At 44.2% G+C, this 18,784-nt stretch overlaps 1 protein-coding gene across 3 annotated transcripts in view; it reads right to left on the bottom strand.

Annotated features, from left to right (window-relative positions):
* EEF2K (eukaryotic elongation factor 2 kinase) overlaps positions 1–18,784 on the bottom strand; it is a 66,608-nt gene that overhangs the window by 32,560 nt on the left and 15,264 nt on the right. For 2 of the 3 annotated variants that reach the window (XM_040257680.1, XM_040257689.1), the window contains exons 2-3: positions 16,757–17,072; positions 1,776–1,876 (exon numbers count right to left, since the gene is read on the bottom strand). In XM_040257680.1, coding sequence (XP_040113614.1) covers positions 1,776–1,876; positions 16,757–16,996 — 341 coding nt within the window. In that variant the 5' untranslated portion in view covers positions 16,997–17,072. Of the gene's footprint in view, positions 1–1,775; positions 1,877–16,756; positions 17,654–18,784 lie in introns of those variants that run through there. The other variant, XM_040257685.1, reaches the window with a different exon arrangement.

Below are 18,784 nucleotides of genomic sequence, written 5' to 3'. Positions count from 1 at the left end.
AGTAGACTGAAAGCTGAGAGGCACCCAGAAGGTGGGAGAGGGTGGAGACATGCAACACGGGAAGGATCTTAGCTGTCCTTCACAACCACTGACCTCATAGAGGACAGAGGCGCTCTAAGTTCACTGAGCATTCACTGTATGCTGAGTGCTTACGCGGAACTCCTCAAGAACCACCACTCAGCCCAATGAGAGCCATACAAATACTGTGTTCACTTTCCAGATGGAAGAACTGAGGTTCAGAAAGGTGAAATAACCTTCCTGAGAGGCAAGATTCAAACCCAGATCAGTTTCAATTTGACCTTTACACTTAACCAGTCTGGGGACAACTCACGTGAATAGGAAATCTGTCCCAATAAAGGGCCAGCTTGCAGCAGAGCTCTCTAAAGACCAGGAGTGGAGGAGGAAGCCTCCGATCTAGAAATCTCTGGTCATTCTGGGCATCAGTGTCTGACCTCCCTCTGCTGGTAGTCAGAGCAGTTGAAATCAGCAAGTTTAGTTAGGAAATCAACACAGTTTGGTGTGGCCTCTGGTCCCTGTTCCTGGGGAGCTCTGGGATACACAGAACTAGCCCAGCATGTGAGTCCTGCTTCCCAGGGGCCTCCCTGTTGGCCTGGTGTCCTCAGCCTGGAAGCCACAGGTCACCAACCAGCCACCACACTGCCCTTATAGGCAGGAAGAAACAGAGTTCCCATCCTGGCCTTCTGGGGCACCCACAATACTCAGCTGCTGGAATAGACCCCAGAGCTTGCTAGGTCACCCTCCAAAATGGGGAAGGGGTGCACGCCAGGCTCTGAGCCATCTCCTCACAAGGTGTGAGCAGGAATATGTTGCGGAAAGGTGGAAAGGGCTCCACTGTTTCTGCCTGCCCAGCATCCACTCTTCTTTCTTCTGGTAACAGCACCCCAGTTTTCCTTTGGGGAACCACCATCCACCATTCTCAGAACATATGGACTGGGGGGAGCTGATTCCCCAGCACTTTCTGGTGTGTGGTATGTGATCTAGACTTGGCTAATCAAAGCAAAGCTCCTAGCACAATGACTGGTTTAGTGTTATAACCAAAGCCAAGCCAATGAGATTCAAATGTTAAAAACTGAGTAAGATTCTTTTCCATTTGGTGAGATGAAACATGGGGCTCCCAGGGGCCATCAGTACCATTAATGCAAGAGCGTCTATCTGGTGTCAAAGCCAAAAGCATCCTTGGAGCACCTGGAATAAGCTATACCTGAAGTCCACATAGATAAGTCAACCATTCCTCTTTGCTTAAGCCACTGTGAACTGGGTTTCTGTCACTTGCATTTGGGCTATTTGTTACTGCAGCGCGGCTCACCCTAGCCTGTTGAATACTGTCTTATAGGAACACTGTGAGGATTAAATGAGATAATGCACAGTGATTATCTGTGTATGTGTGTTAGTCGCTCAGTTATGGCCCGACTCCGCGACCCCACGGACTGTAGGCCACCAGGCTCCTCTCTCCAGGCAAGAATACCAGAGTTGGTTGCCATTTCCTCCTCCAGAGGATCTTCCCAACCCAGGGACTGAACTCAGATCTGCTGCATTGCAAGTGGGTTCTTTACCGTTTGAGCCTCCAGGGAAGCCCTGCATGGTGCCTAAACATGTGTAAACTCTCAAATATTGACCAATATTATTATTATATTCCCTTTTCCTTGATCTCCAGGGGTACCTAAGCCTCACTGATTACAAGCAGAAAAAGGACCCAACCCCCAAGGACCCCTAGAGAACTGGGGTCATACAGCACCTGCAGACAAGGAGCTGACCTGTGCCGTGTGGCGCATTCTGTAGCAACGTCTTCCAGGTGGAACTCAGCCCAGGGGTCAGGCATGTGCTTGGCTTTCTCGATTGCATGCTTCCAAGCTTCCTGCAGAAGCAATCGGGAACGTTAGGCTTCTGGGACAGTGCAGGCCAATTCCTCCCGCCATGCGATTTCCCAAGTGTCTCCAGCCTCTTGGGAGGCAGACAGTATTACTCAGTCAGAATTATAATCACCTATTATCCTTGTAGGAACACAGTTCCCAAAAGACCTCACAGGGGCATAGCCTTCCCATGGCCAGAAGTGACCTGCCTCAACTATAAAACTGGAGAAGAAAATGTAATACGCATAGAAAACACATACTGCTTTGGTTGTTACCAAAGAGTTGAGAATGAAAATATTATTCCCTACCCCTTTGTTCAGACTGGAAGACATTTTAACAGCTGGTAACCAGGAGTCTGACCAGGATGTGGGAAAATGAGTTCTCAGATACCATCAGTGGGTATAAATCTCTTCTAAAGGTGGCCTGGCAATGTACTAAAATGGGGAAAAAATGAATTCCTTCATTTTTTTAATTAATTAATTTTTGCTTTTGGCTGTGCTGGGTCTTTGTTGCTGCAAGCAGGGGCTACTCTCTAGTTGTAGTGCATGGGTTTCTCATTGCAGTGAGTTTTCTTGTTGTAGAGCACATGCTCAGTACTTATGGGGCTCAGGCTTAGTTGCCCTGCAGCATGTGGGATCTTCCCGGACCAGGGATCGAACCCCTGTCCCCTGCATTGGCACACAGATGCTTAACCACTGGGCCACCAGGAGAAGTCCCTATATTCCTTTATTTCAATCCAGCAACCCTACATCTAGGAATGTACCACATAGGAAAACAAACATAGGGACTTCTCTGGTGGCCCAGTGGTTAAGAATCGAATCTGCCTTCCAACGCAAGGGATCAGTTGGGGAACTAAGATTCTACATGCCACAGGGCAACTAAGCCTGCACATCACAACTAGAGAAAGCCTACGCACCACAAGGAAGAGTGCATATGCTGCAACAAAGACCCAGAGAATACAAAAAAACAGAAAAGAAATACAAACATAAGTGTGCACACTTGTGTATGAGGGATATTGTGATTGTACCAAACTGAATTAAACCCAAATGTCTGTCCGTGGAGATTGATTAATATACTTTGACTATATTCATATAAAATGTTAAATAGCCCTGTGGTGAGAATTCTGGACTCTTACCTGGTCCAATGTCACTTTTTCATAAATATTCTATAAATCACAAATACACCCCATTTTACCACCCCCCAGGAAATTTATAGACAATATAAGCTTCTCAATCTCAAGAGTGTATCAAACTATGCAAAATATACATTGCCTTTTACATTAACAAAAGGGTAAATTTTCAGTTAACTATGAACAGATTCCCAGGAGACGTTCCAAGGTCCTGGGGTGCAGGACCACTTCTTGTGCAGATCTGCTCTGCTGTTCCAGGGTTTAGCATCCCTGCCCTCCACCCATCTGGTGCCTCAGTGCCCGCCACTGTTGCACTGCCCAAAAACACGTGTCCCCAAATATTCAAACCCTGTTGAGAACTGGGCCTCTTGAGCACTAACTGGGAAAGATGACCAAGGCACATGATGGAGAGAACACACTGAGTATCAAAAGCATCACAGTATGGCTCCACGTTTTTTTGTTTTAAAAAGCTCATTTTACTGCTTTTATAATCCCAAGGCAGAATCCTTTCCTTTCCCCTCCAAACAAATACTCTGACACTCAAACTGATAGTTATCCCCTCTCCATCTTTTCCTAGAGCTTGAACTTCTGCCTGACAGCCTCTACAGAATCCATGAGACCAAAACTCCCTTCCACGCCACAGGTCTGAGCCACAGGAAGGGGCTGGATACTGTCTGGGCCAGGCAGATTCTAGACCTCCTTTTCCCACAACAGCCTCCCTCAGCCTCCTGGGCCAGCTCTCAGGAGCTCTTCCATGGATTTGGGTTCAAACAGGACAGCTCCCCAGCCATGGCCCCGCCTAAGTTCCACCCCTGGGAGCTGCTCAGAGGATGGGAGGTAGAGGGGCTGAGCTCATCAAGAAAATCATACAGAGGGACTTTCCTGGGGGTCCAGTGGCTAAGAACCCGCCTTGCGATGCAGGGGACATGGTTCAATCCCTGGTAGGGGAAGTAAGATCCAACATGCCCCAGAGCAACTAAGCACGTGAGCCCTAACAAAGATCTCACATTAAGATCCAACACAGCCAAATAAATAAATATTTAAAAAAAAAAGAAACTCGCACACATACAAGTACATACATACACATAGCCCAGGGCCCCCTTACTGTGGCTTTCTAATCTCTGCAAAGTCTAAAAACTTGGAAGCTAATAATTCACACTTAATGAAAACTCTTGGGAAATACAGAAGACCAACAAAATTCAAATTTGCCACAGGCCATCCACTCAGAGCAACTGTTAACATCATCAATGCTCTGGAAATTAGTTCTTTTCCAGATCCCTTACGTGCATTTTAAAATAAAATTGGAATCACACTGCAGATATAATTTACAGCCTTTCAGGAGAGTGTTCTGCATCTTCCTTTTTTCTCCACTTTACACCGGATCTTGGATCCAGTCTTTCCATGTCATACGTGCAGACAGGCTGGGGTGACCTCATTTCCCTTCCTTGGTTGTAGGATATAATATAATTGCATAAATGTACCTTAAGGTAGGGCTTCCCTTGTGGCTCAGCTGGTAAAGAATTCGCCTGCAATGCAGGAGACCTTAGGTATTTCTCAGACCTCAGTTGATGGCTCAGAGAAGGCAATGGCACCCCACTCCAGTACTCTTGCCTGGAAAATGCCATGGATGGAGGAGCCTGGTAGGCTGCTGTCTATGGGGTCACTAAGAGTCGGACACGACTGAAGCGACTTAGCAGCAGCAGCAGTTGATGGCTATTTGGATTCTCTCCAACGATCTCTAGTGTAAACAGTGCTGAAGGGAACATTCACTTCTCTAAATCTCTGTGCACTTGTGCAAGAGCTCAGTAGGACATATTTCATGGGAATGCAATTGAGAGATCACATTTAAAATTTAGAAGTTTGGAGTTCTCTTCCAGAAAGATTCTCCTAGGTTATACTCCAAGAAGTGGAGAACAAACCACTCAAATTTTTTGACACAAACATTACATCATGAATTTACAAGTTAGCTGTTAACAGCTGCATAGTAATCCACTGCATGGGTTTATCATTATTGACTTAACTGTTCATTCACTTGTGGTTCTCCACAGTGAGACTTTGAGCTGGCCACTGATTTTTCGCTATTATACATAACCTTGCAGCAGACATGTTTACAAGGAAAGCAGTTTCTGGATTTCTGTAATTTAAAAATGTGCCACAGTCCCCTCTTGTATTCCAGCCGCTGTGAATGGCAGGAATGGCCTTCTGATCCCCGCAGCTGCCAAGAAGCCCGCAGAGTTCTGTGTAGTCTGCAGGCTACCCTTCTGGGCATGTCAGGTGCCCTGTCCTCTGCCTGAGACACACAACTTTCCAAATGTACTTCTCTCAACCGGTGACTAAGACATGCCCTAAGCCACCTAAGACAGGCCCCTCAAACAACGAGGATTATCAACAGAAATCACGTGCTGGCTGGGTGCTGTGGCATGAACCAAAAAAAGTCAAAGAAAAAAGTATTTCAGAATTAGAGGGCATGATATGTCACAAGGTCAAAATCACCCTTTAAAAAAAAAAAATCCAGAAAAGAGTCAAGCCACAACTTACTGGCAACAGGTATGTTTAATGTAACTGACTTTTTTTTTAAGCACAATATAAAAAGTCCTGTACTAAGACTCAGTTCCCTGAGTTCTGGTTCCGGCCCACTGCTGACCCACTGGGGGAACTTCCATCTCCTCATTTACAAAAGACAGGGAAGAATGTTTTGACTACTAGTGGTCAACCTCTTTCCTGTCCCCACCCCGGGGACAGACATGTTCCAACTATAAATAGTGTCTCACTGAGCCCCAAGTGACCTTTACAGGTGAACAAACTCAGCTGAGCTGAAATCACTGGTCCTGCTTAATCCCATCATGTTAGGAAAAACAGGTGGTAAATGTGGCCTGGGAAGTGAGTGCTCTTAGACACTGTGAGTGGAAGCAGGTATCGCCACCTTTGAGGGCCATCTGCTTATGCTAGATGGTTGGCCAGCAATAATGAACCTTCTTCACTGACTTCTGACCCACCCGTTCTGATCACCTAGCAGGTGTGCCCAGCTGAGCCGCCCAAAGATGGCTGGTGCTCATAATGCTATGTAACAGGCAAACACTGCGAACACCCTGCTCGTCCACAGTGGGATGATCACACACACTTGGCAAAATCCTATGCAGCGTTAAAAAGACGATGGCACTGATAGGGGCAATCTCTAAAAGCTATTGTTTGGGTGGAAAAAAACAAAGTGCTGAATAAAGCAAGCAGTATGACACCCATTTACTGGTGGAGGAAACCACTAATCAATACCATAGCTTTCTTAGACTCACAGACAGAGATCAGACTTGTGGCTGCCTAGAGGGAGGAGGCGGAGAAGGCAATGGCGGCCCACTCCAGTACTCTTGCCTGGAAAATCCTATGGACGGGGGGGCCTGGTAGGCTGCAGTCCACGGGGTCGTGAAGAGTCGGACACGACTGAGCGACTTCACTTTCACTTTTCACATTCATGCATTGGAGAAGGAAATGGCAACCACTCCAGTGTTCTTGCCTGGAGAATCCCAGGGACGGGGGAGCCTGGTGGGCTGCCATCTATGGGGTCGCACAGAGTCGGACACGACTGAAGTGACTTAGCAGCAGCAGAGGGAGGAGGGGAGGAGAAGGATGATATGGGACTTTGGGGTTGGCAGATGCAAACTATTACATTTAGAATGGATGAATGACAAGGTCCTACTGTATAGCACAGGGAATTATAGCCAATCTCCCAGGATAAACCATAACAGAAAAGAATATATATAAAAAAGAATGTATATATATGTATAACTGAGTCATTTTCCTGTACAGAACTGATTAGCACAACATTGTAAATCAACTGTATTTCAATAAAATATATATGTGTGTGTATGTGTGTATGCTGCTGCTGCTAAGTCACTTCAGTTGTGTCCGACTCTTAGTGACCCCGTGGACTGCAGCCCACCAGGCTCCTCCATCCATGGGATTCTCCAGGCAACAGTACTGGAGTGGGGTGCCAGTATGTGTGTATATATATATATAAATAAATAAATATATGGGCTTCCTTCATAGCTTAGTTGGTAAAGAATCTGCCTGCAATGTAGGAGACCTGGGTCAGGAAGATGCTGTGGAGAAGAAAATGGCAACCCACTGCAGTATTCTTGCCTGGAGAATCCCATGGACAGAGGAGCCTGGCAGGCTACAGTCCATGGGGTCACAAGAGTTGGACACGACTAAACCACCACCACCGTGTGTGTGTGTATATATATAATACTATCAGATTTCTAAGGATGTGTATGTCTGTAGACATAAGCAAAACTGTACATTTATATATAAATGTATTTTAAAAGGTCTGAAAATTGTACAGCACAGGGAATATGGCCAATATTTATAATGACTTTCAGTGGAGTATAATCTACAAAAATACTGACTCACATGTTGTACACCTGAAATACAATATTGTAAATAAACAATACTTGAATAAATGTTTAAAATTTTTAAAAAATTTAAAGGTCTGAAAAATTATTTACACTAAGTTGAACAACGGCTGTCTCTGGGAATAGAACAGGAATAAGAGGTTGAACAAGGTGATTTCAGCTTCATCTACATTGTTTGCATTTTTTACCATGAGAATGTCTTCAGGCATTGCAGGTGTAAGTCAACATTAATAAACCAAGATCACTGGATTAGATGATCTTAAGGTCCTGACAGCTCTAACATTCTCTAGTTGCAAAGATCCTAAAACTCAGTTGAGTGGACTAATTACTCTTCTATAAAACAGAGGCCTAGGGGTTTTCATAAGGAGGAAAACAGTCCTGGAAAGAGAACAAAATGACTTTGGTTCCTCAAAGCCTACGAGTACAAAGTAAAAATAAATAAATACAAATATAATGATAATTAAAAAAAACTTCCTGCTGTGTGGGTAATGTGTTTGTACAAGCGATGTTATCAGCTACTGCTGCTAGTTTTTTTTTTTTTTTAGTATTTACTGACTGTGCCAGATCTTAGTTGTGGCGCTCAGAATCTTTGCCTTACCCATATTCACATAGGTTTTTCTCTATCTTTATTTTTAAATTTTATTTTACTGAAGTATAAATGAAACTGTAAATAAGCTGACTTACAATTTGTGTTAATTTCTGCTATACAGTTCAGTGATTCAGTTATACACACATACATTCTCTTTCATATTCTTTTCCATTGTGACTTAGTATAGGAGATTGAATAGAGTTCCCTGTGTGAAGCTTTGTTCTTGAAACAACTGCTACATTCACCAAATATTAGTCCATCAGTCATGTCCGACTATATGCAGCCTCATGGACTGCAGCCCACCAGGCTCCTCTGTCCATGGGATTCTCTAGGCAAGAATACTGGAGTGGGTAGCCATTTTCTTCTCCAGTGGATCTTCCTGACCCGGGGTTGAACCCAGGTCTCCTACACTGTAAGGCAGATTTTTTACCGTCTGAGCCATCAGAGTGAGCATTAAAAGAATGTTATAAAATGTTTTTTTTCCCCATCATCACTTCTGTAGACTTTAAGCCTATAGGCCTTAAGTCAGCCTTACTTGCCTCTCCTGACTAATAGTAAAAAAAAAAACTTAAACCACAGCCAAGGGCAAATAAAAGAAGCAGGAAGAAGTGGGGATGCACAGTCACACTCCATGATGGGAAGAGGCCTCTGTGCTATGTGGCTGCCCCACTCTGGGCCACACGCATTTAGAGGTTTCGTGCAATTTCCATGGAACCCAGCATTGACTATAACAGCAAAGACTTGGAAACTGCCTCCAGGTCCTACAAAAGAAAATGCTTAAAGAAACAATGGGTTGCCATGGGGCCACTAAAAAAAATAATGGACTAGATCCACACTTACTGATGTGGAAAAATATGCATCATTTCTTGTTTGCTGAGGAAAAACTGTTATTAGAAAGCATACACAGCATAATCCTGTTATTGTAAGAAAATGTCCCTGTTTATTTAGTTGTGTCTATATATTGGAATACACACTAAGACCGTAATAGCAACTGCACTTTCATTGTTTTCTGTAAGGAACGTTCATTACTTTTATAAGTAACCAAACAAATAAGTATAAAAGAAACAAAGTTAAAAATCCTCAAGGAATCTTTGTTGAAAACAGTAGCTTTAGTTCATCTCCCCTGACCAGTGGGATTCAGAGAGGACAGGATGAGAAGGGTGGGAACAATAACCAGCAAAGTCATAACACTCCCTATGATTACGAAATGCCCTATTCTCCTGGAAATCTTTCCTTAGACAGGCATCCTGGCCGGCACCTCCTGACAACCTTGCCAAGGACAGACTGACGGGTAAGTTAGTTTTCTGATCCACTGATGAGGTACCCAAGGCTCAGAGAAGATAGAAGAAACTCACCTATGGACCTGCAGCAACCACGAAATGGCAAACCCAGGACTCAAATCCAAGCCTGTCAGGCCGCGGTTGCAAGAAGGTTGACTAAACATAGAGTTAGCATATGCCAGCCACTCCATTCCCAAGTACCTACTTGACGGAAATGAAAACATGCCCACACAAAGACTTGTGTAGTATTATTCTAAGAGCCAAAAGGGAGAAACAACCAAAACGTCCATCAGCTGACAAACGGATAAACAAAACTGGTATATCTATCATCAATAAACAGGAATGCAGTATTGACACACACTGCAACACTGATGAGCCTAGAAAACATATGCTGGAGCCTCCCTGGTGGCCCAGTGGTTAAGCCTCCATGCTTCCAAAGCAGAGAGTGTGAGTTCAATCCCTGGTCTGGGGACAAAGATCCCACGTGCCATGTAGTACAGCCAATAAATTAATTAATTAACAGATTTTAAAAAACACACAACCATAAAACTATGCTAAGTGAAAGAAGCCAGACACAAAAGGCCACATATCACATAATTCTATTTACATGAACTATCCGAAGTGGCAAGTGTACGGAGACTGAGAATATACTAGTGGATACTGGGGTCTATGTGGAATAAGACGTATGGGGTTTCTTTTAGGGTAATGAAAATGAGCTAAAACTGGTTGTGGTAATGTGGATGCATAATTTTATAAATACACTAAAAGCTACTGAATTGAACATTTTAAAATGGTAAATTGCATGGTATGTGAACTGTATTTCAGTAAACCTTCTAAAAAATTACAAAATTAAGTTAAAGAAGGGGGACCCCCACTAATGAATATCTAGAGTATTTCCATAAAGGGTCATGTGCTTCTGAAAGATGAGTCCCTCTGGCCAGTTTTGACTCTCCTCAGCCTCTTCCCATCTTCCAGACACCAGGTAACCGATTGCCAGAAGCAATCTCTTTTTGCTTCCACCACCCAGCAGGCCCTTGTTTTGCTGGAAGTCCAAATCTTTGTGGACCCAGGACACACCTAAGTTTCCCCTTCCAATTCTGTATTCCCAGAGCAGTGGGCGGAGCACCTAAATGGTCACCAGCTCTTTGTATGCACAGAGCTTCCTGCAGTCAGTGGCCAAAAGCTGCCAGGCGAGGGCCTTCCAGGGCTCAGGTGAGCAGGGACATCTCTCTTCCCAGTGAGTCGTCGGTCGTTCATCTACCTCCTTCTGGGGTGATCAGTGTACTTTGACCAAGCTGCCAGGGCCACCCTGGGTGGGTTGAAAGTATCAGTTTAATCAGAAGGGCGTGGGAAGAGGCGTGCCCATGTATCATGAGAGCACCAATGCCAGTGTAACCTCTTTGAAGGGCAATGGCCAACACTCAGCCAAGTTCAAACCCACGAAGCGTTTTCTCCAGCCATTCCATCTCTGGGGATTATACCTGGCAGGTGCACCCTGTGTAGGCACCAGGACACACACACACACATAAGAGACACAAATAAGAGATGCTTATGGAAGCACTGTTTGTGGTAGCAAAAGCTTAGAAATGACCTTCACACCTACCCACGAGGGACAGGCTAAATATATGACAGTGCTTGCAGATAATGTCAAGATATTCAGCCATTAGAAAATTAAAACAAAATAAGCAAGACAACACACTGCCCTCAGGAAGGGCACCAAGCAACTAAGATCTGAGAACCTCGGGTTTACTATATGTCAAAACATCAATCATAGGACTGCTGCACAGATTCATGAGTTGATATGAGTAACCGCATACAGAGCAGGTCTGCTCGACCCGCAGAGCCGGTTATGTAAGTTCTAGCTGATGTCAGCTCATATGTGCCAATATGGGAAGACGGCACAGGAGTGCAAAACAGGTAAAATAACATTTCTGAGAAAAAGACAAGGAAGAGATTCACATACGTACATATGCTTATATTCACAAGAACATTTCTGGAAGGACATTCCCCAGGGAGACAGGGTCAGAGGTGGGAGGATTGCTTTTCACTGTTTATCATTTGTCCAAGTTGAATTATTTCTACAGAGTAGGTATATTATTTACATATTATAAAATATATGTATTTCAAAGTTTGCTCAGATATACATATAGGAGATTTATTATAACACTGTAACAGAAAAAAAGGGGAACAACCCAAGTGTCCCCTAAGAGGAAAGGCTTCCCTGGTGGCTCAGACTGCAATGCAGAAGACCTGGGTTTGATCCCTGGGTTGGGAAGATCCCTTGGAAGAGGGAACAGCTACCCACTCAAGTGTTCAGGCCTGGAGAATTCCATGGACAGAGGAGTCTGGCAGTGCATGGGGTTGCAAAGAGTCGGACATGACTGAGTGACGGGCTGGCTAAATAAACCCCTGTACATCAAGTGATGGAATCCAACTTAATTCACTAAAAAAAAAAAAAAACAGGTGATCTCTATGTTTTGATAGGAATAATCTCCAAGATATTCTCAGACCAGGAAAACAATTCTTTTAAATACAAATTTCCACTTCATTAAAAAACTGAAAACATAGTATATGCTGAATAGGTTAATGCTAGAAAATGCAGACATTGTGAAACAGAAGCAGAAAAGGAAAATCCCATCCAAAGACAATCTCTGTTGGCATCTTGATGTACTTTCTTTTTCTTTTTCTCTTCTACAAACTTTATTAGAGTAATTGAAGGGAAGTTAGAAAAAAACTCCGTCTCTTCCAAACAAAAATGTCACATAGAAATGATTTTGAATTATTGGTAAAATATTTGGAATATATTTTAGAACAAATGTTTTATATTATATGAGTAAATCTGATTCGTAAAAGGGTCATTCAGAGTTATGAAAAAAAATTAAATGAGAACTATGAATAACAAACATAAACATTCAACAAAACAAGATTACAAAAACAAGTCTATATGCAAGTACCTGTGAGAGCACATATATTACCACATGCATATATACACAAGCATACATCTATGCATGTGAAAAACAGCATATATACACATACTGTGAGCAAAAATTGGAAGAAAAAATACATCCATGTAAAAGTACTTATATAATATTGTACGCAGAGACCTGATGTACCTTTTAGGGTTTTGCTGTGTGTGTGTGTTTACAGAGGTATAATCATACTCTATACCCTGGTCTTTAAAATTAACTCCAGAATGGAAGCACTTTCCCATGTTATGACAGCATCTTCTATAAACATCCTTTTGTTGGCTGTTGGATATTCTATCCAAGGAAGGGCCCCCTGAGTGAGTCTGCTACCATCCCCCTGGGGATTCAGGCAACATCCCCTGGCCTTGACACCAACAGACTCAACAGTTCACAATACACGCCTGGTACCTGCCAGGGTGGTGCCACCTTGGAGGAAGGCCAGGTGGTCATTTTGATTCAACAACCCAAGTTGCCATGTCGACAGTAAATGAAAAACCACATTCGGTTTGTTGAGTGCCAGGGAGAGTGAGGTTTGGAAAACTGAGCTGCTACCTCCCTCTGAAGTCATCACTGGCAACAAGAAGCCCATAGAGCCTGCCTTCTATCACCTAGGACAGTGGGCAGCCAAGAGCTACATCTTGTCCTTAAATGGCCCTTCCGCTGAGTACAGGGATGCAATGGGACTCAGGCCCTCGCCTTGCAGTCAAGGGCTGACTCATAAACAGACCAACATTCAAGAATGACAGATGTACAGAAAGGTCTGCTATGAGCCTCAGAGAATGTGGAGGAGATAGCCAGGGTAGGATGCCACGGGAGCCGGACCAGGAGCCCGGTCATTTTAAAAGACCCATAGCTGAAAGAGGTTTCAGGCAGAGGTGAGAAAAGCAATGCTTGTTGCAGGAGCAAGGAACGGTGCAGGGTCCCTGGAGGTCATGAGCTCCCATCCTCAGTGAGGATTTTGACTTGCACAATCTCAGTTTTGTGCTCACTCGGTTGTGTCCAACTCTTCTGTGACCCTGTGGACTATAGCCTGCCAGGCTCCTCTGTCCATGGGATTTTTCAGGCAAGAATACTGGAGTGGGTTGCCATTTCCTCCTCCAGACGATTTTCCTGACCCAGCCAGGGATCAAGCCTGAGTCTCCTGCATTGCGGGCCAATATTTTTTACTGCTGAACCATCCGGGAAGCCCATGAGTTTTAAGAACAGCCAATTACTGATGTTTCTTCGGGGGAGGAGTGGTTACCTGGCTGTGTTGTTCTCTTTATTTTTCTTCTCCTAAAACATCCTTTTGGGTACACAAGTAATACATACATGTAGTTTTATAAGTTTCAAATGTTTTAAAAGGTATACAATGTAGGGACTTCCCCTGTGGTCCAGTGGTTAAGAAACAGGTTTGATTCTTGGTCGGGAAAGATGCCACATGCCATGGAGCAACTAAGCCCACACACCATAACTACTGAGCCTGTGCTCTAGACCCCAGGAGCCATAACTACGGAAACCCACATGCCCTAGAGCCTGGGCTGTGCAACGAGAGAAGCCACCCCAAGAAGCTGGTCCATCACAACCAGAGTAGCTCCTGCTGATCGTAACTAGAGAAAGCCTGTGTGTGGCAATGAAGACCCAGTGCAGCTAAAAATAAATTTAAAAAATTTAAGTAGCATCTGTTTAAAAGATATATATACAAAATATTTATATGCAATGTATTATAATAATCACAGTCCCCCTCAAGATCACTCTCTCCCCCAGAGAGAATCACCACTGATTCTCTGTTGGATACAAATTCCCTCTTCTCATTAGTAATTTTTAAATTTGTTTACAACATAAGTGTTTGCTAAGAAAATACTGATATATGTGTATTAATGTTTTCTGATACAATAGGAATCATATTATATATTTCAACTTGCTTTTTTACTTCTCAGCACATAAAAATAAAAATAGCTAACATTTTGTTCTTATTATGGACCATCACTATCCCAAGAGCTTTTCATGGATTTTGGTTTCACCCCACAAAAAAATATATCTTGTGTATATCTTGGCACTGTTTCAAGTCAATTCACATCTTTGGTTTAATGTAAATAAAGCATTCTGCTAAGACCATGGTCTATAATTAAACAGGCCCCTCCTCAATGGAATATTTTAGTGGTTTCCATTCTTCCTTTATTACAAACAATATTGCAAAACACATCTTTGAATATGTAAACCTCAACACTTGCACAAATGTTTCATTGCTTGTTCTCAACTGAGGGTGGTATTCTCTCATGTGGCCTTAGCAAATGTACAGTGGGGCACATTCTGGGTCGTCATAATAAATAGGGAGGAATATAACATAATGAGTAGGCAGGAATCTGACGTTTAGTGAGCTGGGATGAGACATGCTGAAAGTCCTACAATATAAGGGACAGTCCCACCAAACAAACAATTGTCCCCACCTGAAACTAATAGTCTCTGTTTACTATAACTCTGACATAGAAATACTTTTTACTTTAATAATGATTGTCAAATGGCCCACAGAGGTTTCTGTTTTATGTAAATACCATCTATCTGTCCTCTGATGAGAGAGCACCCAGAGTAAAGTGAGTTTAGCACTCATCCATCTCTTCACTGATTCCAAATGAAGCACCTACTAAGTGCACGGCACTAGGGATGAGTGATGAGCAGGCCACAGGATCCTGCCCTCATGAAGCTCCCTTCCTAAGCCAGACCTATAGACAAATAGGTCTGGATTTGCTGGATCACTCACCTGTGTTTCCTTTAAAGGATTCACCAGACTGCGTTTTGGGGTCACACTGTCTGAGACCCTCCAGCTCTTGGGCCCACAGGCAGCTGCTGAGGGCAGAGCCCTTCTGAGGGGTCTGCCCCACTAGGAGGCCACCAGGATCCTGCTTCTCTGGAAGCAGCCCCCTGTTCTGCGATCCCCACCCTGTGCCCTGGGCCAGAGGTGAATGGACCAGAGACAGTGGAAGCCTGACTCAGGCCGGACCGAACAGGTTTCCTCCTCTCGCAGCTGGGATGGAAGAGGGTCAAATCTATCTTTGCATGTGGCTCTGTCTGTAATAAAGGGACCCTTGGGGATCCATTTTCCCACCATGTAGACTGAGGGGCAGAGAAGAATCAAGAATAGACAAGGAGATGGAGGAAGGAGCCAGAGGCAGTCCTGTGGCCTTCCAGGCTCCTGGGTCTGTCCTCAGAGACCAGACATCACTTCTGCCCCTCGGTCTCAAGAAACACTCCTTGACTGTTAGAACAGATCTCCTCTTTTTCCCCCTTGAGCTAGCATGAGCTGGTTTCTACTTCACAAGCCCTGACCCCTCTAGGCCCCTCTGGCACCTGGATTCCCTTGCAGAGGGTACAGGAGCTGCAGGGATCAGGGTTTCCGCGTGCCTCCCTGACTCACGCGAACAGACCGGGGGCCAGGCGGCTCTCCCGTCTTCCCACGCAGCCCTCTGCGGGTGGAGTGTGTGTTTCAGAAGCTGCCTTAGGACAGGAAGGCAGGGCAAGCCGCAACCTGACCCTTCAGGGGCCCCCCAACCTCAGAGGGGACCCACAGGCCTATTTCTGGAGCTGCCTGCTCCTGAGAGACTTAAGCTAGAACTCTGGCCTGAAAGGAAAAAGTATCCGACTGTCTGAGAACTAAGACCATTAATTTTCTAAAAACAGATTAATTCTGCAATTAGAGAAGAATGACTCCAATTTCAAATCCCAAAGTGGTAATAGGCCTTCTGCTCACAGTACAAACTGATACCTATTGTTTGTGAGGATTAAAAAAGGATAACAGTATTGTATTTTTAACTTTTTCACCACTGGTTATTATACAAAAGTCCAATAATGTTTGCCTTTCTCCTTCATCTCTATAACCAGCTTTGCCAGGGTATGAACACAAATTCCTAATAAAATAAGCACCCTATTCCTCAATCCAACCTATGGATCCAATCCATCCTCTGCTTAGGATGTCCAACCCTAAGCAGAGGCTCTTTTGACCACAACCAACATAAAAAACTACATGTTACCCCCTATCTCTGGACCCACATACACACACACAGGGAGGAAATAAAAATACTTAACATCCCTTACGTCATGAGAACCTGGTTATCAACAACCAATTTGGTCACGGCACATGTGTGTGTAAAGGCATGTGTACATGTCCCTAAAATATTCTCACGACTGTCAGAGCTGATATTTTTTCCCCTCCCTCTTCCCTCTCCAATATTTTCTACTCTGTTCTATTCTGGGTCTTAAAAAAACTGGCCAAGGTTCCCACAACCCACACTAGTGGGCCCAATGCAGATACTGGTAAAACACTGCTTGCTGGAAAGGAATGAAACTCGTATTGAAACAATGATTCAACGATTGAAACAAACAAAAAACTTGTATTGAAATCTTCCCACTTAACAGACACTGCCTCAGATCTAGAACTTAGAGCACTGGCAAGAGTCTGGAAATGACCGCAGCCAGCAACCCCAACTCCCCATTCCTTACTCAGCTGGGGTGGAGAGGGTGGCACCAGGGACCACTCACCTTGAAATGGAAGGAGCCGGCCGGAGACGCACTGGAGCTGTAGCGTTCGCTTTTTGCTAGGTTGCTGTGGCAGTTATTAACCTTGAAGTTGACATTCTGGTGTGCCCCGGGGTCATCGGTGATGGAGCAGATGAAGTAACCCTCCTCATCATCATCGCTGTCTGTGTCTGAATCACCAGCCCGGGAGGCTGGGCCGCCATCCACGCCTTCCAGGCAGAAGATGAGGTCTTCCTCGGCCATGGTCCTGGGGTGCCCGTCTTACCCGAGGGCCGGGCGGCACAGCCAGAGTTACGGGGCAGATGCAGAGGAGAGAGTCCTGCGAGAGAGGCAAGAGAAAGGGGGGTGCTGGGGCCCAGGGGCTGAGAGGTGGCCGGGCACCTCAACCCAAATACCAGTGGCACAAAAGGAGCTGTCACCCTCAGACAGAAAACGACAGCTAGCAGGGGAGACACTTGGCAGGCAGCAGCGAGGAACATGTTAAAGGTACACACACCCCTCCACCCAGTAATTCCACTCTGAAGCGCTCAGAGCTTCAAACAGAAAATAAATGTTTCTTAAGTCACAAGGCTGATCTTTTCAGAACATAAATTACATCAAACCATTTTTCTGCCTAACACCCTGCGGCAGCTTCTCTTCACATTCTTAACAAAACCCAAATGCCTTTTAAGGCTACAACGCCTGTGTTAGGCTGGCCCCTGTCCACTTCCCCTCTGGCCTTGGCGGCTCTCCCAGCCCACGGGCTTTTACTTTGTGTTCTGTGAGTACTGGGCACCCATTCCCACCTCAGGGCCTGGGTACTTGCTGTCCCCTGTGCCTGGAAAACCTTCCCGATCTCCCCACAGTGGGTCTTTCTCATCATTTGGATCTCAGTTCAAAAGTCACCTTTCCAGAGAAATCTTCTCTGAATGTACATCCAGTCACTCCTTAGCACGTCACCCTGTTCTGTTTTCTTCACAGAGACTTCCCCAAGCTGAAATCTTCTCATTTACTTCTTTATCATCTGTAGCCCTGGTGCCTTAAATAGTGCCTGGCGGAGAGCAGGCCCTCAGCACACGTCCCTGGAATGGATGAGTGGTCTGAAAAAGTGTTCTCTGTAGCATAATCAGTAACAGCAAAAAGAGGGAAGAGCCCACAGTGACCATCCATGGAGGCCTGTTACATAAACTACATTTTTTCTACATCATGGAATACTATGTGACTGATACCAAGAAAAAGGAATCTAGATATACAAAGACATCCAAAGACTGTCAAGAAAGAGTTCAGCAACACTGAAGGATACAAAGATCAACAGTATTTCTATGCACTAGCAATAAAAACTCAAAAATGAAATTAAGAAAACAATTTCACCTATAATAGCATCAAAAAGAATAAAAAGCTTGGCTAGGGAATTCCCTGGCAGTCCAGTGGTTAGGACCCCATGCTTCCATGGCAGGGGGTACGGTTTGTTTTGATCCCTGGTCAAGAAACTAAGATTCCAGAAGGCACTCAGCCAAAAAATTAAACCAAAAAACCTGACAAACAGAAGTACAGGACTTGAACAGTGAAAAACAAAACATGTCAGAAGAAATGAAAAAAAAAAAGACTGAAGTAAGTGTAAAGATATCCTGTGTTCACAGATCAGAAAATTTAACATAGCTAAGTTTGAAATACTCCCCAAACTGATCTACAAATTCAACCCAATCACTATCAAAATTCCAGTGCCTTTATTGAATAATTTAACAGACTGGTCTTAAAGTTCATACGGAAATTCATGGGGCCCAGAATAATCAAAAGAATCTTATAAAAGTTGCAAGAATCATACTTTCTGAATTCAAAGCTAAAGCTAAAGTAATTAAGACAGTAGTGGCAAGAGGACGGACACAGATCAATGGAATAGAATTTAGAATCTGGAAATGAACACTTACAGCCGATTGATTTTTGAAAGGGGTGCTAAGACAATTCAATGGGGAAAGAATTATCTATCCATTAGGACTTTTTTTCATTTTCGCTATACCATGTGGCATGTGGGATCTTAGTTTCCCAATCAGC

This window comes from Oryx dammah, unplaced genomic scaffold, assembly GCF_014754425.2.
Source record: "Oryx dammah isolate SB20612 unplaced genomic scaffold, SCBI_Odam_1.1 HiC_scaffold_2, whole genome shotgun sequence".
Classification (NCBI taxonomy): Eukaryota; Metazoa; Chordata; class Mammalia; order Artiodactyla; family Bovidae; genus Oryx; species Oryx dammah.
This window is presented reverse-complemented; position numbering and strand designations above follow the sequence as displayed.